At 37.6% G+C, this 24,929-nt stretch overlaps 3 protein-coding genes across 3 annotated transcripts in view; 2 read left to right on the top strand and 1 right to left on the bottom strand.

Moving 5' to 3' along the window:
* The window catches only part of mmp16b (matrix metallopeptidase 16b (membrane-inserted)), a 30,376-nt gene extending 16,902 nt beyond the window's left edge, over positions 1-13,474 (top strand). Inside the window, exons 2-10 of the mRNA XM_079452842.1 lie at positions 2,106-2,254; positions 2,967-3,086; positions 5,402-5,721; positions 7,241-7,402; positions 7,740-7,957; positions 8,039-8,177; positions 8,320-8,470; positions 8,582-8,697; positions 11,040-13,474. Of these exons, the coding sequence (XP_079308968.1) occupies positions 2,106-2,254; positions 2,967-3,086; positions 5,402-5,721; positions 7,241-7,402; positions 7,740-7,957; positions 8,039-8,177; positions 8,320-8,470; positions 8,582-8,697; positions 11,040-11,404 (1,740 nt within the window). The 3' untranslated portion in view covers positions 11,405-13,474. The remainder of the gene's footprint in view (positions 1-2,105; positions 2,255-2,966; positions 3,087-5,401; positions 5,722-7,240; positions 7,403-7,739; positions 7,958-8,038; positions 8,178-8,319; positions 8,471-8,581; positions 8,698-11,039) is intronic.
* A 4,318-nt stretch (positions 13,475-17,792) lies between these two features.
* On the top strand, positions 17,793-23,698 carry pter (phosphotriesterase related). Its single transcript, XM_079452850.1, has 5 exons — positions 17,793-18,084; positions 19,969-20,410; positions 20,618-20,883; positions 21,059-21,199; positions 21,376-23,698. The coding sequence occupies exons 2-5, from the start codon at positions 19,979-19,981 to the stop codon at positions 21,584-21,586; spliced, it is 1,050 nt and encodes a 349-aa protein (XP_079308976.1). The 5' UTR covers positions 17,793-18,084; positions 19,969-19,978; the 3' UTR covers positions 21,587-23,698.
* Positions 23,099-24,535, bottom strand: c1ql3b (complement component 1, q subcomponent-like 3b). The gene is made up of 2 exons (XM_079452851.1): positions 23,719-24,535; positions 23,099-23,399 (listed from the first exon to the last, which is right to left on the bottom strand). Exons 1-2 carry the CDS (start codon positions 24,268-24,270, stop codon positions 23,220-23,222), a joined length of 732 nt encoding a protein of 243 aa, XP_079308977.1. The 5' UTR covers positions 24,271-24,535; the 3' UTR covers positions 23,099-23,219.
* Positions 24,536-24,929: the final 394 nt, after the last annotated feature.

Genomic DNA, 24,929 nt, shown 5'->3' with positions numbered 1-24,929 from the left:
TTTAACAGCAATGAAATAAAATTCTGATGTACTTGTAGGAAAACTTAAGACAATAAGTCAAATCTCACTTCCACATTTCACATCTGCAAGTTCAGTAACGGATCAATAATCACAAAAACCCAACATTTCTAATATAATTGAACACTTTAAACGATATATATATATATATATATGAATGTGAACACCAGTGTCCTTTGTGGGCAAAGATCAATGTCCAAAAGCGTCTCGTCCTTTAAATGTTCCAGTAACAAAAAGGAAAAAATATTTCAAACCTTCAGAATCCAAATGAAACGATTCGTTGGGGTGACGAAATGAATATGTCCAAAGAACAAAAGATCACGTGTCTCGGTTGTCTCGTGGGTGACTCGCCATCTTTACTCGATTACACCATCAAAGTGTTTCAGACCCATGCGGTCCACAGGTGACGTTAAGCAAATCCAGAATCTATTATTTCAGATTATAAAACTGGCCTGCGTATAAACACAGGATAACATTCAAAATCAATACACATTAACAATTAAAGTTACACATACTTCGTCAACAACGTGAACATTCACCCAATATTGGAACAAAAATAAATATCTTAGCTCACCGATTCCCTCGTGTATCACGTGCTTTAATCTCCCTCAGAGTCACGGAGAATGACTCAATCATGGGCCTATTCTTCCGAATTTAAATTCTGCCGTGAAAAACTAGGTATTTAGGAATAACCAGCGATTTAGCTGCTTCGCAGCTTCTTGCGCACGTTTTTTCTGTTTCTCTTTCCAGACGCTTCCGCGGGGCGGAGTCAACTCGACCTAGACTGTTTCTATTGGCTGCTCACCTGCGCTGCAGCTAAGGGCTTAAAGTGAAATGTGTTTAATTGCAACTCATTTCGTCTTGGTTCTTGTCGTTAATAAACCATATCTGTATGGAATATATTACATTATCATTTTTCCCATTCCATTCCTACTTTTATTAGTTAGGTGTAAATTCACTGACCAAAACTAACTCAGGCTACAAAGGTTTTTGAGCCTAGGTTACAATATGATTTGGCTAAATTGAATGAAATTCCACTGGGTTTAAATGTCGCATCACAGAAAGTATTAATTTGTTTGCTAGATGCTTGCTAAGGCTTGTTGAGCCTGTTTTTCTATTACATTGCCTTATTTATACAAAAACGTGTGTGTTGCAAAGCAATCCTTTTTGACACGCATTGAGTATATTAATATGGAATGATTTTTCTCAATCATTGACATCTTTAATGTGCCCCAGCTTGGCTGAGCTCTGTATTTGTACTTTCACAAGAGTGTGATTACGACACCCAAAGGATGACAAAGTTGCTTCTATCTATGACTCTTTGTCTCCATGGTTACACCCTGCCATATCAAACCCCTGCGGCTCTATAGCACATCTGTGTTTTCTCCATATAAATTAGTAATCAGCTCTTGTGTTTGTTAAAGGCACAGGGGATGATTAGTGTTGGAGAATTGCTTGCACTTAAACCATTGTGGTTATCTCATAAGAACTGCTTAGATATACAAAATATCAACATATATTTAAAAATGTACATACATTTCAGACATTCACATTATTTTTAATTTAGATTTCCCAGATTTTAAATGTGGTCTCAGACTTTTAGACCCTGATGTGTATACAGATTTATATTGATCGAAGTAGTCAAGGCACTAAACGCATTCAGGTTGTCTTTTGTTTATGGTATGTTCTAAAGTATATTGGACTTCAAGTACATTATCTTAAAAGCTCTTTCCAGTATAATTGTTTGGAATGAAATGATCTTGGTAACATACCATCCCTGTAGAATAGAATGTAGGATGCATTCACTTTGCAACATCAGGGAGTTCTCAAATGTGCTTATACTCATACATTAACAGCAGCATTGTCAAATCCTATCTATATCTACGTCCTTAAGTTAGAAATGCTATCATCCTTTAAGAATGGAAGGTCAGTGAGATTTTGGCCATTATTTGGTATGACTTAAGATGTCTATATCTTGCCCATTGTTTGCTCTATGTGTTAGGCTGCGAAATTACATGTATGCCAAGCATTTTATTGTTAACTGTACAATTGTCAAATGTGCTTATGCTTTTTGCTTTCTCTTGCAGGCATGGTTACAGCGGTATGGCTACCTTCATCATACACAACCTAACATGGCTGTTCTGAGATCAGCTCAAACCATGAAGTCTGCAATTGCTGCTATGCAGCGCAAGTATGGACTCAGCATCACAGGGACTTTGGATAAGGACACTATTGAGTGAGTTCTTCTGAGCACACACTTCATTCATACAATTGCAAAAATATATTTCTTTAATAAACTGGATGAAACACATTTACGTCATTATATTTTATTAGATTCTATTTTTGTGTGTTTATGTTTGTTTATTTGTTTGTTGTTTTTTCATTTTTATAAATCACATTTTCCCATCTCAGGACATAAACTATGAGCCACAATTCTAAAAATGTTATACTCAACAAGACACGAATACTGGAAATCTACTTTTAAGAGTTGCGATTCTTTTTTAACTGAAATGTTCAACCCTGTCCCTTGTTGTTTAGCATTATATTTCAGTGCCTCCGAAGATGAAAACTTAATGTTTGACTAATGTATCAGCTCATTTGTAAATGATGAAGCAATAACTCTGTAATGTAGTGTGCAGTGCACGCGGTAACAACAAATGTTTTCAAAACAAATGTTTGTTGTGTTGTGATTTTGGATCACTTTGATATGGTGTCTTTGATATTGGCACGTGATTGTGTGCAATCTGTGGTGTAATTTGAAAACTTCTATCTCTGCAATGTATTGATTTACTTTATTGACTGTACTCTGCAATGAAGAATCACTATAAAATAATAGATTAAAGTCCACCCTGTCTACTTCTATCTAATGAGCAGCAGCTTTGGCTAACCTAGTTTTTTACTATTATCATTTTCCTACAATAAATAAACTCACACCTTTTCCCTTTTAGTTGGATGAAGAAACCCAGATGTGGGGTACCAGACGGGTATGAAAATGTCTCTGGATTGCGAAGGAGGAAGCGTTATGCATTAACTGGACAGAAGTGGCAACGCACATATATCACATACAGGTGAGAGAAAAGACATTTACAGACACAGAGTTGTTTTAGCAATTCCGTTTGGTGATGTAGGTAGTACAGAAATGCCATTTAAATTGTATTAAATAACATTTAAACACGCAATCTTTTTAAAATAAATTATAATATCTTCATAATTAAACTCTACAATAAACTAATCTAAACTGAACAAGCTTTAAAGACAATGCTGTTCTTTCAAAACAATTTGAGCCTACATACAAAGACTATTAGTGTTCTTAAATATGGTACACTTAACTTTAGTCAGTTTAAAAACAATATATACTGTAACTTAAAACTGAACACTGTTGTTCTTATCACTTATGTAGTTAACATTTGAGGGGAATGATGTCACTTCCTGTTCATATGGTCATTGTAGATTATAGAGTCACTATTGAGTTAAGATCAGCACTGAAGTTCAGTTGTTAAAGGATGAAGAACAGTTTACTGAATCCTAAATTGCTGAAACAGGCAGACATCCCCATACAAACTGCTGTCTCTCTGCCATCCTATATCCTGCCCTGCAACGGAGGCACAGCCAAGCATATAATAACCTCCAGCATTCACACTTTAACCTTCAAGAAACATATTTGAATTCCGCTGAGATTACCTTCTAAAAGCCTTGAAGAAAATAGAGTGTTCCCTCGCCTCAATTTAGACTTCCCTGGTTACAGCAGGGAGATCACGAAAATGATTTATTCAAATCCTGCTTTTTTTAATTGATGGGTCCCCTATGCAAATGGCATGTAAATGAATACAGGCTTGGCAGTGAGTGACTGGCCTCTATAGAGAAGAGTCAGCTGAGGCTTTCTGTGCCTCTCGGTCTGTTAGTAGAAGATAAAGACTTCAATGTGGATAGTTCGGCAGAGATGCCAGCCTCAGGGCAGTTAGCAGAGTTCACTTCTTAACTTCTTAGATTACAAAAATTGCCTTTAGTAGCTTTTTTTATCTGAATAGTTCCATAAAAAAAAATAATTTCTGTCATTATTTATTCACCCTTATGTCGTTTCAAACCAGCATGATTATCTTTCTGCATTTACACATCATTCAGAGTACAGTGAACATGGGCTGTTTTTATATTTTCCTATTATATTGTCAAATGTTTTATCCAGAAGCCCTGGTTTTTGATATATTATATAAAACATAGTAATGTACATTTATTATATTAATGAATACAAAAAAATGCATATTGGACCATTAATATTGGAATCAGAATCTAATGCTATACAGTGTTTTGGAGCATGTGAGTTGTTTTAGTATACTTGAATGTAAATATTCTGTACATACTGTATGTACATAGGCAAGTTACATTTCCAACCTTTACCGCGGTGACAAATTATCTGTCTGCAGCAGCCTGGGTATAGATCATTTCTCTTATCCAGTCATGAGAGTGAAATTATAGCACAGGTTATTCATCTGCGTTCAGTATGCCTCATTCATGAAGCATTCGTAAATTCAGAGTAATTTGAATGTAAAACAGACCTCCTCGAAGAGTGAAAAGATAGCACAGGTTATTCATCTGCGTTCAGTGGGCCTCATTCATGAAACATTTGTAAATATATGAGTAAATTCCGAGTAGACCTTCTCGAAAACTTTCCTCCGTATTCACAAATACTTCGTAAACGTCAAATTTCGTAGTAAATTGTGTGTATGTTAATGAATTCTAATCATTCATAAACAAGGCGCATATGCATGCTCCTTCACAATTAGCATAATCCCAGCCTATGAATTACAGCTACGCAAATTACGTATCTAGGAATGCTGGAATCCTCTGGACTTCATTCTCTGGTTTGGCTACATTATATTGCATAAATGCATAAGATACTAAAGGCTATATGCTAACAAAAAAATGATCAATTAAACTGTGTCCACCAAAGTATTTTTAACCAGCTAAAAATTAGGAGCAGGTGTACATTGCTTTCGTACCAACTATCATTTTGAAAATAAGAACATTTTCATGAATTTGAAATTTACGTCAAAACAACATTACGAACGATTTACACAAAAAATCATTCTGCACGTGTTTCATGAGTGAATGCCCAAAGTGCTACAGTACTGTATTTATAAATGAAAAGCCCTCATGTACAAAGCCCCAAAGCATCATGATGCAATACAAAAACAAGCTAATCAACCACAGCAATGATAATACTTCAAATCGCGTTGTTTTATAAATTATGGTTTACATTATATCTGTCTTCACAAGCCTTACGTATTATACCTTCTATCCATCTGTCACAACTTTAGCTTTGCAAGAGATATCAACTATACTGGTAAATAATTCATGTTAACGTTTAAAATTGTTTGTTTTTCAGCATTAAAAATGTCACTCCCAAAGTGGGTGCGCGAGAAACCCACGAGGCCATTCGTCGGGCATTTGACGTATGGCAAGGCGTCACACCATTACGTTTTGAAGCAGTACCGTACAGTGCTCTGGAAAGCGGCAAACGGGATGTGGACATTACCATCATATTTGCCTCTGGCTTTCATGGTGACAGCTCTCCCTTTGACGGAGAGGGAGGCTTCCTGGCACACGCTTATTTCCCAGGACCGGGCATAGGGGGCGACACACACTTCGATTCGGACGAACCCTGGACGCTGGGCAACCCGAACCATGATGGTGAGAGAACGGCAGGTTAGGCCACATTTTCAATTTCAATAATTGACAAATGAAACAAAGTTGCCGTTTCAGCTGGTTATGGAAATGTGAAAAGGTTTGCAACAAACACGAGGAGTTATATCCATACTGGAGGCATTATTCAAAAATAAATTACCTTAGGAAGACGTATTGTGTTGTAGCTCGATAAGACTCATTCAGGCAAATTAGTGCTTCATTTGCATGCTGGAATTTTTATAAATTGCGCCATCTGTAGCTTAATATGACAGTGTGTGTATATGCATACTTGTTACTGTACATGCCAGATGTCAGCTTTGTTATATATGTAGTATTTGCAATACGGTTAGACCCATTCAATGAGAGGTAATCAGATCAGACTGTATACTGCGAGCCACACTTAGAGGCACTCAGCTTTAATTACCTGAGCCCGGCTGGATGCAAGGAGCTTTTTAGATGATCATCTCCCTTCACCGAAATGGCTCGGCCGATGGTAATGAATAGCTCCGACTACGCTCTCCTCTGGTTTTTTTTCTGCTGCCTGCACTCAGGATCCACGGCTGTTTGTTTTGTCGCTGTCTCTGGTGTAACGCGTGCTTGGAATAATACCGTCCCATGGTTACGGGACTCATTAGAATGACCGCAGTCCATATGGATAACTCTGTGCATGGTTTTCTTAACATTAATCTTCCAGAACTGTATGCTTACTGCATTCACACAGTTGTTGCCGTAATCCTCGTGAGGGGTCAGGGAAAAGATAATGATCCCTTACAATGTAATGTAGACGTTAGTCAGTGTGCGACTTTTGGAAAAGCACTGATAAAGTACAGATATTTGAAAATGTACTTCAGGGGAAAAATTCTTCACTATCCTATCCACCTCTGACTCACCGTCATGTTGTGCTGACCTGATATGACATTCTTTACAGTGGAATACAAAAAGAAAAGAGGGTGTATTATTGATGTCCGAATTTGCATTTTTAGCAAGGTTCTTCAGAATCGACTTAGTTTTTCCCTTTTGCAAGAATATATTGCATAATATTTGATATATCCTGTCATTCAAAAGAGGACAGGAAAATGCAATGAATCTGTGCTCTGTATATAGAAAATGTTAAGAAACATCACCAGTTTGAGGTTTAATATTAGCTAATAGTCATTATATGTATTAATAACATTCAGAAACAGATTGAGAAATATTCATTTTCAGAATCAGTATCTGTATTGGCAGATATCACTCTGAATAACCGGCTATCTGTATTACTGGAGAAGTTTAGTATCGTTCCCTAGCAGAAATCCCCAATCTTGGATCATCCATTCACACTTGTATATGTGGATTTTATCAATGTGTCTCTTGTCTTTCATCTGGAGTTGTGATGAACTGAAATGTCATGCAAATTTCTGACAATTTAATACTTCAGTGTGCATACAGGCACATAGTCATAGATGATGTATTGAATGAGTTCTAACGTTTTTTAATGCACAAACAAAAATCAGAAAAAAGAGCAATATGTTTGAATTTTCATGACTGTTATGTTCTGTAGGCAATGACCTGTTTCTAGTAGCGGTACATGAACTTGGTCATGCTTTAGGACTGGAACATTCGAATGATCCTACAGCTATCATGGCTCCGTTCTACCAGTACATGGACACGGACAGCTTCAAATTGCCTCATGATGATCTACAGGGAATACAGAAAATATATGGTGGGTTTCAACTCTTAGTTCTATGATTCATTGTTTCTTTTTTACAAAACTGTTTACTCATAATTGCATTTTATTCCTGTTTGCAGAACAGTTATTTTTAGTGAAGCATGTCTATTACAATTGCTTGGGGTTATGCATTGAACAAATATTAACTATAAAATTAAATGTTAATGCAGAATATCTTAAAGGTTTGAGTCATAGACATGAATTGTATATCAAATCACGCAGTGTGTTAAAACAGGTTTAATAAATATTAAACTTTTTGTTTAAGTATTTCAATCATATTCCTTGTAATCACCTACAATTAAAATAAATAAAATCACAATTTCTTATGCAGGTCCTCCAGATAGAAACCCACAACCAACAAGATTTCTCACAACCGCCACGCCTCCCCGCCTGCACCCTCAGTCTGACCCTCGAAAACATGACCGCCAGGGTCGCCCTCATCGCCCCCCACAGAAGTCAAAACCTTCCCATCCCAACTCCAAACCCAACATCTGTGATGGAGGTTTCAACACTCTGGCACTCCTTCGGCAGGAGCTGTTTGTCTTCAAAGTATGATTAATGAACATTAAAAAAGCTGAGAATTAATTCATATTAATGCTGTGTTGCCTAATGCTGGATTGCTTTCATTAGGATCAGTGGTTCTGGAGGGTACGAGATAATTCTGTGGTGCCTGGATACCCAATGCAAATTAGTTACTTTTGGAGAGGTCTGCCTCCTAAGATCGATGCAGTCTACGAAAACAGTGAAGGGAAGTTTGTCTTCTTCAAAGGTAAGACGTTTTCTTCTTGGTATAGACATTGAAGCATTTAAAGTATTATAAAATGTCAAACCTTTCACCTGTTATTTATTTGTGAGAAGTATTGTTTATTAGAAGATGCTATAACACTTAATGTACATTTTCTCTCTCTAAGGGAACCGGTTTTGGGTGTTTAAAGACACCACTCTTCAACCCACATATCCTCAGGACATTTCTCTTTTTGGCAGTGGAATGCCCACACAGAGCATTGAGACGGCAGTTTGGTGGGAAGATGTGTCCAAAACCTACTTCTTTAAAGGGGATAGGTCAGTTTTATAGTTTCTTGTAGCAGCGTACAGTGGGACATGTGGGAAATCCCTTTACTGTATTGTTCCAGAAATACCTGACACCAGCCTTTCTGTCTTATGCTCTTCCAGGTACTGGAGGTACAGTGAGGATATGAGGACCATGGACCCTGGCTATCCAAAACCCATCACTGTGTGGAAGGGCATCCCAGATTCTCCACAGGGAGCATTTGTGGATAAGGCTAATGGTAAGTTTTGGAGATTTTTATGGTGAGCAGACTTTCAATACTTTTTACCTTTACATTTAATGCGAAACTTATATCACATGACAGCAGCTTTAGCTATAGCTGCACTCAGTTACATAATGCCATTACTATTTTCCCTGTTTATAACATTCCTCTATTGTCTGATATCGATCACAAAATAAACGCAAAATTAGACATAAACAGTTTCAACGAGTTAAATTTCCTAAATCACAACAAATAAGTTCATTTCCTCAGTAATTTTTAATCAAAGTCACTGAATGCAGCAAATCTTTTAAATGAGAGTTGCAGATTAGTCAAAGCAAGAAAATAAACACTGTAGCCGTCAGGCATAAACCTTGTAAGTGGGAAATGTTTTAAATAACACATAATAATATAATGATATAATTTACCAAAATAAGATCATCATAATAGTTATAATAAAAATATGCCGTTAGCATAAGTTCACATCCATGCAGTTATTATATAGAGCAACATTTTGTAGCAAGGACACCATAGGCCTAACAGAAAAAATATTAACAAGATGCCCCACTGCTATTAAAATGAAAGGAATGCAACGCTCAATAAGGCTACTCTGGCAAAGGAAGTCTCTCCTTCCAGTGAAACGAGCCAATCGTCAATCAATATTGACTGACGATTCTTTGGGGGCGGTGCTCTTGTCAGGCGCTTGCCTGCCTGTGTGCATTCCCAGTAGATGAAGCGATCTCAAAAAAGGTGATTTTTAGCACAATTTAAGCTTAGCACCCATTGGTAATGGTATAGTTCATGTCATGTTTAATTATTGATAGGAAAATTTTAAATGTTAAATTGCAATATTTGCAAACGATTTTAAAAATATCTGCCTTTCCCCATTCAAGTAGATAGGACTGTGGACTTGCTATTAAATTATGTTTTATCAACAAAGTTCGGGAGGAGCACATGCAGATAACTAACCCGGCTGGCTTTCCATGACCAATCTCAAAATCAGATAACTAACCGAGTGGCTTTCTATAACCTTCAGAAAACCCCTACAAATAGACAATACACCTTGACCGCATCTCAACATTCTCGCAACATCCCTACTCACCCCAACTCCTCACCATCAGCCTATTTTTACCGCAGCATAACAGCTGGGAACGACCCGGGGGCCTCTCCCCGGACAAGGGGGGGCTGCTCTCTCCCCGGGACAATACATCAATTATGCATAATATCCGTCCCCCATCTGTAGTTATTATATACGAGGCGAACTCGTGAACTGTCCAGAGGCATTTGCAAACATGGCAGCCTAGTGGCACGACTTCCGTTAAAGGACATTGCTTCCACTAAGGGCCCTTTCCGTCCTGAAATACCCTCTGTGGCGTTAACTTTAATTGGAAGAGTAGAAGAGCTTTCTCTGAACTAGTGTTATTTTGCAGGTTTGTGAGTATTGAGTCCTTATCTGCATTTGCAGTAGCTGGTGAACTCAGAAACTCCTTCACTTTGATAATTGGTCTCTCTGTGGCTTTTCCCACAAGCCTCTGAGTTCACACAGGATGTTTCAGGGACCAGCCTGTTCTAGGCAGCATTTGGGTGCGGCATATATCCATTTCCCAACACTGACAACTGGGCTGTTTAATCACTAGAATTTTGCTTTGTTCCTTTTCGTGACGTATGTGTTTGTGTGTTTTCATATGGAATGCACATTGTGTCAATTTACATGTTGACCATAAGAAAACATTTATTTCCCTCACAAGGAACAGTTACATGCTTTGATCGTTTTATTTCTTTAGAATACACCAGTGGTAAAGTACCATGGTATCACCATATTTTTTATGTATTGTAACTAAAACATAGATATGGAAGTACTATACAAATGAAGTACATGCCATTTATGAATGTGGCACTTATCACATACAATCATCTTAAACTGTTTATGCTTTATAAGTGCTTTAGTGTTATCATTTGATACATCACAGTTGGTATCACTATAGATTTTTTTTGTATTTGCGAACAAAAGTGTTATAGCATTACAAACATGAATGTTTAGTTCACATTGCTTAGAAAAAAAGAAAAACAAAGAACATGCTGGCGGTATATATACACAAACAGGACACAGGTAAACAATGATGGCAGGACAACACAAGCAAAACAACAAATGGAAAAAATACAAAATACAAGTTTACAAAATAAAAGACAATACAAACAGTACGTAACATAACTAAACTAAACGCAAACTCTTATTATTCACTTAATTCTTTACCTATATCACTAAATATATATTATACATCAAAGGTTGTAATAGCAAAATTAATAGTGAAGTTTAATGCACAAAACAATATAAGTCTCACAATCTTCTCCTCTCTCATAAGGCTTCACCTACTTCTACAAAGGAAAGGAATATTGGAAGTTCAACAATCAGCGACTGAGAGTGGAACCGGGTTACCCCCGCTCCATTCTTCGGGATTTCATGGGCTGTGATGGGCTACCAGCCGACCCAGACTGGGACTGGATTCCCCCGCAGGAAGAGGACCCGCCACAGTACGACCACGATGATGTGGATATCGTGCTGAAGCTGGAGAGCAGCGGCGGGACAGAGAAAGCGGTGGCCATCGCCATCCCCTGCGTCCTGGCCCTGTGCATGATGGTCCTGCTGTTCACCATCTTTCGCTTCAAGAGGAAGGACACGCAGCGTCACATACTGTACTGCAAGCGCTCAATGCAGGAATGGGTCTGAGACACGGACGTTTTTGCTCACGAAATCGTTTCTTGAACAACCTCTCAGAGGTGTTGAGTGTTTGCGCTGACATAGACAATGTGAACAAATAACGTTCCAACAGGTGGCAATGTGTGGTTTTTGTATGGTTTTGGACCTTCTGACCTTCCTTACAACCATTTTGGTTGTCGAAATCCTCTGCAGGAGTAAACTGTTACTCTACAAACCATACTGTACTCTTCAACTGACTAGAGAATTATATCGTGAGGTGTCACTCAGAAAAAGTTGCTTGTGTTGAAAAACTGATACCCAAACCAAATATGCCCTTAGTGTCCAAAGAGGATCGCTTCATTCACGTGGATATTTTGAGATGACTGGCTTCATGATCATCATTTGAGTTCCATTCAGCTACATTCACGTTAAAAGAAAATACATGATCTGTCTCGGAAATCAGAATGACTGTGTCAAAGTATATATAACATTGGGGCTACCTGCAATATTTTGTCGAATGCCTTAATCACATGCAGAGTTTATTTTTGTGTGTATTAGTGTACGTGCCTGTGTGAATGTTACTCTTTCCTTGATCTTCGGTGGTGTTTTTTGCTCATCATTGCTCTTTTGATTCATGACTGACAGAAAATTGCAGTAAGTTTGCAGTAAGTGCCACTGACTGTTCAAAGGTTTGATTGAAATTCAGATTCAAAATATACACGGCTGCTCTTCACATTTGCGATGCTCCACAATTCAAAACTGAAGCATTGAAATTAGACTTTTTGTCCTTCCAATAAAAATGTAATGCAGTGGTTAAGCAGAAATATGATGTTTAGCAAAAATACCTTATTAATCTTCCTGATGGTCTCAGGAATTAATGGAATATCTAAGAATTATGTAAAAGAAAACTGATATTAGCTTAGTTTGCGATGCAATATTTAGAATAGATTTGCATTAAAGGGCCAGCGCTTGCAATGCAGAAATAGAATAGTTGGTAAAGTCGTAGGTGAGCTTATAGGTTCTGTGTGAATGAAACTCAACTTCAGAACTGCTTTGCTGTCATCATGAAGCACAGCATCTTGTTTTTTCTGTCTGCGGTACATAAGAAAAAACACAGAGTGATGCTGTCATGCAGCGTGACTATAAATGGTAAAATAGAAATACGCCATGCTAATGTCATCTGACTGACAATGACGGTCGTGATGTTTCAGGCAAAATAAATATGGTGTCTGCCTTATTTAAAGCAAGATAGAATGAGCCAATTGAAATGTAGAACTCGTAACTGTCAGTTACAAGTTGATTGTCAACTATTAAAAAAGTTTAAAACGAAGTAATTTTTTAAGAACCAAATCAAATGTTTTAAGAGTTTTTGAAACAGTGCCACCTTGCAAGCACTGACCCAGCGTTTTCCTGATAAAGGCCACGAGTCCTTTATACATGCTGTTATAAGTGTTATAAACTCTGTTGGCATGGGTTTGGGTATAATAGCATTTGTTGCACATCTGCAATCCGAACAATATTCAGCTTATTTCTGTTTAAACATGCTGTTAGCATGATCATTCTCAAGAGAGTGTATCTATCGCTGAATGCTGTTCGATTTTTCTTTTGACTGTCTCTTGGACGTGGAGTATTGTGTTATCGTCTTACGCCTTGTTTTATTATCATGTTTTTATAAACTGATTTCATTTCTACAGCGTATAATGGACTACCGTAACATCAGCATCAACATTCTTCCAGTCGTGAGACGTGCTCATGGATCTTCATGTGTAACCTGTTGTTTTCATCATTTACAGAAGGACCTTCTCAAGCTTCAAGGTCTCTTGAGTATTGGATGTGTATCTGAACATGCTGTATATATCTCATATAGTGTCTTTATTATGGACACGAAAGGGAAATTATGCAGTACACCAATAATAAGATATTACCTATTATATACAAGATATCACATGTGGCGTGTGAATCATTCGTGTGAACTGACATTTTAATTAAATGAACCAGGCAACCATTGATCATCAACATGTAGTTTAAAGCTGAAATCCATGAAATCAGGTTGTTTGGACGATACGATAAAACAATTAAAAATGATTGCTGGCTCAAGCTAAATATTGTCTTTTTAATATCACAATTCTGTTTTGTGAGAAACATGAGGCAAAAATTCATCACACTTTAAAGATTTCCCTTTCGCAATCTCTCATCCTTCTTCTCTTCCTCACCCCGAAAAGCAATCGCTTTAAAATGGTTCATACTCATGCCCTCCATTAAGTGTAGTACTACTGTGTGATGATGAACAGAGAGCGACTGATTTAAATGGGTTTGGAAGTGAGCAGATTGTAGGTGGATGGGTCACTGCATCTCAGAAGAAATAAACACATCATCCGATTTCTAACTGTATACAAACTGTATCAGGAACTCTAGAAAGAAAACCATCACACTCACTGTGGGTGGTGTGATCGTTCATCTAGGCCTGTAACCCTGAAGCAGTTTGCCAAATATAAACTGAGGAGCCTGTGTGTGTGTGTGATTTAAAGTCAGTAAGGCTTTCCTGTAAATCAGTAGAACATGCAACACCAATGTCATGGGTTCAAACCCCATTGGAACTAGGCTACAAACTGACTAAATATAAACACATGTTAGCGTAACACTGAAAGGAAGTGGCAATACAATCACAAGCTTGAATGCAACGCTGTACATTAATACCACATATTTTTATATTAACCAAATGCTTGTCCTTTGGCGGGGACGTTAGACGTCATCACGCATATAAAGCTAACAAATAATGCGATATGGGCACAAATCTCTTAAAACGTAGCTGCGGGTTCATTCGCGGAGTAATTTCTCATCAAGGAACACATTTTTAATAAAGTTTAAAAGAGTTGTCTGAGGCTTGGTGGTGGTGACGTTGATTTAAAGCGACCTTACGTGTAAGTCTGTTGATTTCTGCCGATTGTATTTCAAAGTAACAAATGTGGTGTTCATTTGTAAAGATTATCTTGATAGACAAAACGTGTAAACATTCTAAACCTTTGTTAATCACAGAGCTTATTTTGCTATCTTCCAAAAGTAAATGGGGAAAATGCACAGGCTTTTCGGTCGAGGAAACCAGCGCGGCGCTTACTTCCGGGTTACCTACAAAAATACGTCATCTCTGAGGTACTGTAATCAAATCGCATGCTAAGACTACAAAGACTATCGAGAACGACTACGAAACACAATTTCAAAATAAAAGACATAGCAACAACCAGGAAGAATCGGTTGTATTGTGCATATTATGAGCTTGAATGATTTAACATATGATTGCTTTTCTTGAATAATTGCATTTTGTCAGGTTAGTGAAAAAATAGCCTTTTCCATAGTTCTTTCAATCCATAATAGTGTCTCATCCAAATCCAGCCATGTTATTTCAGACAAATTTCATATAGCGTTCACGTTCTTTTTTATTGTCATGTAGGCCTCTATTTAAATCATTATGCATTTAACACATGCATATGTGGATTTTACACAATGTGTGGATATATGAATATAACACAGATGACAAATATGAATCACAAAATACTTTTTTATATTTGTGATTAGGTTATGTTTTTTTCTGTTCTTTTTCTTGGTCAGTAGTCATCAAGCTCAGACAACATTTTTCATAGCTTTGGTTCACTTGAATTGTCTTTGCCTAGACTAGGTGCTTATAGAATGATTCAGACTTGTGTAAACATATTGTGGTTTCCTTATGAGGGGTCTGGCTGGAAATGATTTTGAAGGGATAGAAGTGGGGACTCCAGTCCATTAGGTCGTTTTCTTCTAGTGGTTCGTCTAGCTCCATTGGTTTTTCATCGCTGTTACTACCAGGCATTTGAGCCGGAAAACGGACAATTGTGGAGGATCCACTTGCAGTTGTCTTGTGGCCTTCATCTTTTTTTATTTCTTTGTCTTTCCTTCCACTACAACTATAACAAAACATCTCCATGTTCAATTGACCACATCTGCATTCATAAACTTAACCTTTTGTATAAAAACCAACCCAATTTTATTTATTTGTATATATTATTATTTTATATTATTTGTATTATTTATATGACATCTTGACTTCATACTGTATATACACCGAAAAGGCATTATTGGCTCTGATTCAAGTCAAGTCAGATTTATTTATATTGAGCTTTTGACAATTTTCTTTGTTACAAAGCAGCTGTACAAGAGAACATTGACTATAAGCTAAACATATAAGGTTATGCAAGTCAAAACACAGGTCAAATATCAGACAGACTATAAATTCCTATATGCAGTGTTAATTAAATAAAACTATTCAATTCCAGCAGCCCCCCGGCCAGGCAAACAGTGCAAATCAGTATGCAAACGGTGGCGAGGAACCCAAAACTTCATTGGAGGAGAAAGAAAATGTGTATATTCAGAATACACAGATATTGTAGCCAAATGGCTGGTGAGTGAAAAAGTCATACATTACATCTTATTTACAAAATGCTTTCTTATTTCTAAGTCATTTTGAACAATTTTATACATCTATATAGTATCATAATATTGAAAGCATTTGTTTCGTTAACATTGCTATTTATAAACATGTGGCAAGACAACATAGAACATAAACGTATTTTTAATATCAAGGATGGATCCCGTAACTTTATTTACACGGGACGTAACATGTGATTCTTAGCAGTAAGCAATGTGAGAAGTCAAATGTTACCGTTACCGAACATCAACAGTTAGTTGCGGTTAAAAATATTACCAGCAGGTGACACCCTACTACTTTAAAACGAACATGAAATAAGTCTGGAAAATGTGTTATGTAAATAGCGGTTATATTTATTGAACAACAATTATCGACTTTTGTTTTCCGTTCTTTTTATATGTAATTATTAAAACATTTTTCAAAATGTTCACATTTTATTTTCTGCATAGGCTATGTTAATCGGTAAAGCCAATTGCTAGACTTATAATAATCTTTGCTTGTAAAGTGTAGTATGTAGGCTAGTATATCCGTATCTGCCCAGTGCAAATCTTATTGTCTGAGGGACACAAGTCAATTCCAAAGAAGTCCTCCATAACATGGCGGAAACTGTGCATGTATAACAATTGTCCATGCACCTCATTGATTTGGCAACAAAAGCTATTGTGAGTTGTGACCAATGTGAGGGTTTCAAAAATTTGTAGGATTCTGTGATTTGATGGAAGCAAATGTCAAACAAAGCCTAAGATTCTGCCATTCTAAAAGTTGACAAATGTAAAAACAAAAGAAAACAGAACAATGATATTTTGGAAAGGTAAGTCGATATTGAAACCCAACAGGATAAAGATCACATAGTTATTTTATAAAATAGTCAGATGGGGATAAAAACGTTATTAGCAATGTACATGTGGGTCGTTTATATAAACTAATACTTTTGTCTTCAGTAGAACCAGATGATGTCGATACATTTTATGGTAACCTGACATTTTTGTCAGTACTTGCCTTGAATGCCATGAAAAACTGACTGTCAACCTATTTCCTATGCTGAAAAATGACACATTGTAAAGCATTTCCCTGCAGGCTGCATGTTTTCTGTTGGTTTTTTATTTGTTCAAATGAATAAAACAAGTCATTTACATTTATCTCTCAAAAGACGCTGTTAACATCTGTCATCAACACAGTGGGTGTTTTATCCTTCTGAGGTTCGAAATTGAGATGCAGTGCACCAAATTCCCATCCACACCTCCTTCCTTGAAAAGCTCAGAGCCCACACTGAGAGAGCAGGGCTCTCAATAAATTACCCAGAGGTCTTGCTGGGAGATTTCAGTGGTGAATAAGGTGATTTCAGTTCTTTTTTATACTCCTCTGATGTCACTCAGCTTTGACTTCAACAGAGTCACATCATCAGCAATAACGAGACACTATAATGTACACGTTAAGTTGGAGGCAACGTCTTGTTGAGTGTAATTTTCTATAGGACTCCAAAAAGTCAGGTGTGTTGATTTAAATTCAGGGTTTTAAGTCATCATGGTCTTTAGATGATCTTTCCTTAAAACCATCCAAGAAGCCAAAGAGTGTTACAAGAGTGTTTGAAGAGGGTCTGTCACTTTTAGTTAAATCAGAATCACACAGGGAAAATGTATCACAGGCCAACATGACAGTTCTAAATCACGGATCGATAGTCAGATTGATTTAACTTTAGCATTATGTGCACTTTGTTGCAGTCCAACAGTTTGGTCAGCTGAGAAAAATGATCCAAGGTAGCCCCTCCCCTGATAATAGGCTATAAATAAAAACAAATCACTGTTGTTTCATAATGTTGTAATAATAGTAGAGAAGGATAGGCCATATTATAAATGCACCACATTAAATAAACACCCGGCACTATTGTCACTTGAATGTACATTTTATTAATAATTAAAAAAACAACACAAAAGTTAAGGGGCTACCGTTCAACAAACGGACGCCGTCGACTCGATCTACGTAAAGGGGCGTGGTCCTACATTGCCGTAAATCTCAAACGCAGTTAAACAGTGCAGACTACGCTCTCTGACAATCATTGCAGCGAACTTCACTGTTTATGTAATTCGTTTGTAAATGAGTTATTCCATTCTGGTCAAATCTACATATAATTAACAAAGTTAATCCTGTCATCATATATCTCGCGATACACACAACATACATAAACATCGCGAGATCTCAGCGCCTTGTTGCTGCTTCTGCAAACTGTATGTTGTTCTTTTCCGCAGCGCAGGTAAAGTTCCTTTCTCTGCATAATTTATTCAAAATGTATTGCGAATCATAGATAATATTTCATCGTGTAAGTTTTAATTAACCGCTGTGCATAAGCGTCAGTTGTAACGTTAAACAAATGCACTTTTCGTGCTATTTTTTCACAGTTCTTGTTCTGCAGCTCAACTTGTTGCTTGCTTTGAGCGCGCGTGCATGTCGTGCAGTCGTTGTTATATAATTATTGTATGTGTTATATAATGAAAACGACATCGCAGTTTTTAAATCGTATGTTCAAGTTGCCAATTGTTTATTAACGCGTATGCATGCATTTTGTGTGTACAGAAACGTAATGAATTTATTTAATCCAAAGTTTGGTACAGTAATGTGTTCGAAGTTCAATAAGGCTCTTTAATAGTCATCCCAAAGTCCAAACCAGCAAGGCTCTTAACCCATTTTATGAGTCATGCAGGATGAGACGTTTTTAGATTAGCCTTAAGTTTTTTTTCCGCGCTACAGGGTGTCCTTCTTTATTTCAAAGGGGAAATTTAATAAGTTTTTCCTCTTAAAACTTATCATACTAGAAATGTCTATAACCTAACCTACCTATATAACAATGAACACTGCAATCCCCCCTTAAAAACAGACCATAATAACCAGGGTTCTAAATTAACTTTTTTGATCACCAGCCAATGTGGCTGGTAACTTTCTAAAGTTACCAGCCAATCAGAATTTCCACTAGCCAATTTTTTTCGGGTGAAAATATGAGTAACACTGAATGCATTTGATCATTTTATTAACAATTTTGGCATGAAAAATACATATAAAGTACAATACATACAACAAAATATACACAGAAAGTGCATACATTTCAAGTTTGGGATTTATCTACAGTATCTATCTTTATATCTATCTACAGTATCTATCTTTCTATCTGTCTTTATATCTATCTACAGTATCTATCTTTCTATCTATCTTTCTGTCTTTATATCTGTCTATATCTATCTACAGTATCTATCTTTATATCTTTCTATCTGTCTTTATATCTATCTACAGTATCTATCTTTATATCTATCTTTCTGTCTTTATATCTGTCTATATCTATCTACAGTATCTATCTTTATATCTTTCTATCTGTCTTTATATCTATCTACAGTATCTATCTTTATATCTTTCTATCTATCTTTCTGTCTTTATATCACTCTCATGGTCCTTTACTGCCTCGACTTTAAAATTAGTAGTTCCTACCACGAAATTGTTCGTTTTGTTTTTTTCTTTCGCGTACATGCGGCAATCCTGACAAAACATGACGACATTTTCGTGATCAAACACAAGCCATTCACGACCCGTCAGCTATTTGGCATTACATTTTCTTTTCTTCGTTTCTCTGTTGATATCCTCATCCCCTGCCTCGTTCCTCTTCTCGCCCCCAGAAGTCTGTCCCAACCACCGCCTCATTTAGTTTAGCTAATCTTAACTTTATACTTTACTTTGCTAGCTAGCTAGCTAGCTATCTAGCTAAACTCCGTCTTATTTCAGTCTGCTCCCTGCTCTGGCTCCGTTCGTTTCCATGGTTTCTCGCGCTGGTTTCACTACAAACTGCGCGCAGCCAATGGGCGTATGAAACGTCACCACGTAGCATTACGAAACAGTGTTCTTGGGAAATGTAGGAAGTACTGTCAGGTGGATAAATGCATAGGATAAATGACCGAGAACAGAGCCTTATGTATCATGCATGTAATGCCTCATGCATTACCGGCCAAACTGGCTAGTAAGTTTTTATTAACACCCGCCAAAATGAATTTTTACCCGCATTTGGCGGGTTGGCGGGTGTTAATTTAGAACCCTGATAATAACTTTGTATATAAACCGACACATTCTGAAATCTCTTTCTTCTGTCTTTCAACAGCCATCTCAACATGTCTGAACAAAGGGGCAAGGTCCAGACGGTGCTGGGTCTGATCGAGCCTGATCATCTAGGCCGCACTATGACCCACGAACACCTCACAATGAGGTTCGAGTGTTGCCACGTTCCCCCGGCGCCAGAAGATGAGGCTCTTGCCACAGCTCCAATTGAGATGAAGAATATTCACTGGTTGCACCAAAATCCATACAGCCACAAGGAGAACCTGCTGTTGAATGAGGAGCTTGAGGCGGTGAAGGAGGAGTTGCTTTGTTATCGTAAAGCAGGGGGAGGCACCATAGTGGAGAATACCACTACAGGCCTTCAACGTAATCTGCCCGTTCTACGCCAGTTAGCCAAGGATACCAGTGTACATGTTATAGCAGGAGCTGGGTACTATGTGGATGCCACACACTCTGATGAGACCAAAAATATGAAGGTTGAGAAGGTTTGTACCGTATATGCAAAGTCTGTATCTTATAACTATATCTCCATATCGTTTATACTGTAAGTTCAAAACAATACAGGTAGTTGCTTTCAGAGTTCTGTATAACTGAAGTAGAAATAAATGATGTAATTCACTGCAGTTGTTGTATGAAATAATTCGTTTGTTCCCCTCAGCTGAAGTTATTTATTAAAACTTGTTTTCTTCAAGCTAACTGACATTATTGTCAGCGAGGTGCTCCACGGAGCAGACGGTACAGACATTCGCTGTGGTGTGATTGGTGAGATCGGTACTAGCTGGCCAATAACAGAGAGTGAGAAGAAGGTCCTGCGGGCCACCGCCCACGCTCAAACTCAGCTCGGCTGCCCAGTCATCATCCACCCCGGGCGGAACAAAGCTGCTCCTGCGGAGGCCATCCGCATTCTGCAAGAAGCAGGTGGAGACATCTCCAAAACAGTCATGTCTCACCTTGACAGGTGAGGAGAGCATCTGCATACAGAAAAAGTTTTCCTGAATGGTCACTATGAGCTGGAGTGCCTTGCATCCATGTAGTTGTCCATGACAGTTGTATTCTTTATTTGATCAATGTATGACAGAACTGTGTGTGAAATCTGGCACCATCAATACTTTTCTTTCTTACATTTTCTTCAGGAGCATATTTGATCATGGCGAGCTGCTGGAGTTTGCCAAGATGGGGAGCTATCTTGAATATGATCTCTTTGGCACAGAAATGCTGAACTACACATTTAATCTTGATGTTGACATGCCCAGTGATAGCCAGAGGGTTCAGATGTAAGTCCCTGACGTTAACAAGCCATCTCTCTCATCGTCTGTTTCTGGTAGTCAAAGCAAATTGTGTAATGCGAAAATATATGAGAATTTTGTTTTTAAAGTTTTAACTTAACTGCCCATTTCTTTTTGTGTAAACCAAATCTATTTTTAATAATATTTGTGTCGTCTTTTCTCAGATTGGCTTTTCTAATCAAGGAAGGTTATGAAGACAGGCTCCTCATCGCTCATGACATCCATACCAAGAATCGTCTCACAAAATATGGCGGTCATGGGTACTCGCACATTCTGAAGAATATTGTCCCCAAAATGCTGTCACGTGGCATCACTCAGAAACAGGTTGACAAAATACTTATTGACAATCCTAAGCACTGGCTAACATTTAAATAAAAATGGTCAACATATGGCTTAACATACCAAAGACACATTTTAGTTTTTCCTGGAACTTAAAATGATAAGAGTAAGTAGAGAAATGTCTCTAGATGACTTTGGTGCAATAATTTTTTAATGATTATTAATCAATTTAAGCGTTAAAGCTTTAAAATTAGGGAAAGAGGGAGGTTTAAACAGTATTTTTATTTTCTTTTAACGTTATTTTTTTAGTTCAGAATCGCTGATTCTGATCCTAAAAGGTCCCTCATCACAAAAAATTTAAAAGTGACATTAAATAATAAAAGAATATTCCATTTAAAATGTTATATATGCATATATGGATATAATGTTATATATCCATTGTTTGCTTTTGATTGATTTAAGGAACGCGTAAAATGGAAATATTCAACTACATTTAGACAAAGAAGTTCAGTTGAATATGTCATATGGTTGCAATAAATTAATTTAACCATACCTTTGTTTTTGATGAAAACATGGTAATGGTGTTTAAATGTTTTTGTAATCTCTTTTTTTAAATAATGATAAAAAGACAATTTGCTATTGGTTTTTTTTGTATTGTGTAGCAGCAACATTTCATAAATGATGATGCAATTGAAATTTGAACAGTTTTTAGTTCTAAAGTGCATACATACGAAAATATGCCTGACTGTAAATCTACTTGCCTTGCACATTCAAGCCTGATGTTTCACAGCACATTAATTAATTGGAAGACATGGATTGTGACAGGTCATTGTAGAGGATAGAGAGATGAGTATTCTCCAGAGCAGGTGGCCGCTCACGGTGACTCCTCTTGTAAAATAATGATACTGTCATTCGCTTTGTGTCTCTGTAACAGTAAGCTAATGTAAAAAGTGTTTTGTGAGTCATCCAGAATAGTCTTTTTTTACATAAAGGCTTTTATAATACATTTTTTTGTACATTTGCATATAAAATCCATTCTCGTTGGATAAGGTGACACCTACAATCTTTAGTAGGTAAAGTAAATAGGTAGAGTGCCTCAGTAAAGCAAGAAAATTAAAAAGAAATTCAGTATTGCAAATACAAGACCAACATGTATTCTAAGTTTGCAGCTTTGTGGTTCAGAAATGTGTCATAGCTTTGGCTTTGTTAATTTCTGTAGTTGCACGTGACTTCTGTAATTTCAGGCATACATATGATAGAATATATTTTATTCACAATTTGTTAGATGACACTGCACAAATCTGACAGTGATACATTAAGACATGTATATAAAACTTAATGCAATTGTGGCTTCAACATGACATTTTGTGTGCAAAGAATAAGAACGTACAAAATCTCGACTATGTTTCATTTTTTTGTAACAGCCTCTCTTGATGTCAGCTGTATCAGTTTACGTTAGGCACGTATGGAATGATGATGTCAAATGATTTTCACTGCTAGTTAATCTCAATAAATCTACTAAAATCACCAGTCTTGTTCAGATGTTTTTAAAATCACAGTGGTTTTCAAAAAAACTAATGTGTGGAGAGACGATGTGTTTCTCCCATGCTGCAAGTGTTGTGATCAATAATTCTAAAGATCAACTTCACTCTGACATTGATGTAAAGTCACAAGTTTGAATGATTTGTGACATAGCAACTGGACACATCTGAAAGCGCAGTCACAGGTATTAATCGGCATAAACCATGAAGCCTGAAAATGTGCTGTATTTGTTGTTGTTTCCGCCGTGTGCTTTTCCACCATCTAGTTTAATGTAGATCTCATCTCCAGACTCCAGGTGTAATATCACGCTGTTGCTGGCGTAGTCGTAGTTCTGATCCGCATCTTGCGCTATTGCACTTGCACGCACCTGCAAGAAATAAGTGATGTTTATGACAAATGAAATGATTACAGTGATAGACGCCCAGATACTGTAAACACTGCCAACAATGTGTTAAAATATGGCTTTCCCTTTAGGTCTCTTTCTGCACTAAGAAGTGTTTTTTGGAATCACACTTTTGAGACAAATGCAGTTGATTTTTGTTCAGTGTACATGCAACTGATTTCACTTTGGAGCATTTTATTAAGGATGAAATGTTCGATATGTTTATACAATGCACCACTAGACGTAAATGATTATAATTTATTAAATGAATAAAAAAATGCAAAACCTAAAACTTACTACCTACCTGATTATTCTTACACAGATCAGCCCACATGCTGGTCCCATCGCCACCTCTCATTAATACGTGATACACGAAAAAGTAGATCCCCGGGATGGAGCAGGTGAATTTACCGGACGTTGGGTCATAGTGGTTGCCCAAGTTGGTGACCACATCATCAAACTTGAGCACCTCGTAGCCCTCGTGTTGCTTCTTAAGTCCCGCGTAAAACGCGATCTTGGGGACAGTGGTGTACGTCGCTGCGTTTATGATGCCCGGCGGTCCGGGTAATCCGGGCTCTCCGATTACCCCCGGTGGACCGGCTGGTCCGGGCGGACCCGGCAGACCTCTCGGGCCGATCTTTCCTGAACGCCCTGTCTCCCCTTTTGCACCCCTGATGAAAGTCGGCGGGGACTGAACTAAACGGTTATCGCTGGGGTTATCCGCCGGTGCTGATGATGGAGACTTGGTTCCATATGGATCGCACACCATGCGACAAGCTCCGAGCATCTCGTACCGCGCATCAGACCCCGCTGTGCTGACCAAGACCGGGATGAGGATGACCAACACCAGCACCATGACAACACCCAGCACGCCCGTGGCGATGACCCGCGCTCTCACGCCCAGCCTCGACAGCACCGGGCGCGCCTCGCTCTGCGATTTATGCGCAATCTTGTACCCGTGCAAGAACGGCAAAAATCCACAAAACAAAAGTTAAACTTTCTCTCAGCTCCCAGTGAGCGATATATTGCTTTTACAAGTAAGATATGATTTCATTTCTTGAAATTAATTCCTCTAAAGTTTTACATGAGACAAACGAGATTCGATCGAAACTGAAGTGTGCGCAAGAGATTGCACAGCATCATTGATATTACACCTGGGGGTGGGAGGGACAGAAAATCGCGCGTGTGTGTGTGTTAGAGAGAGACAGAGAATAAGAGATATCTTTATTAAGATGTTAAGTTTGATTGATTCAGTAATTAAATCAGTTTGGTGACAATGACAAAAAATATGATTCAGGCCATCCATAAACTTGTGATTAAATTGAAGTCTCTTAAAATTACTTTGTGTTTTATTTAATTTAGGGGTCAGAGAGCAAATTGTATTATTTCTTTCGGTTACCATGTTGCATTTGATGCATGGTGTAATATTATGTTTTGATTTGCAATGGAGTGCACATCTTTAGTCTATCCAAGTATTCCTTTGACCATAAATCAACCAGTGAGATGGCAGCATAG

The sequence above is a fragment of the Barbatula barbatula genome (genome assembly GCF_947034865.1).
Source record: "Barbatula barbatula genome assembly, chromosome: 3".
Classification (NCBI taxonomy): Eukaryota; Metazoa; Chordata; class Actinopteri; order Cypriniformes; family Nemacheilidae; genus Barbatula; species Barbatula barbatula.
Note: the sequence above shows the minus strand (reverse complement) of the source record. Positions and strands in the feature narration are given on the sequence as shown.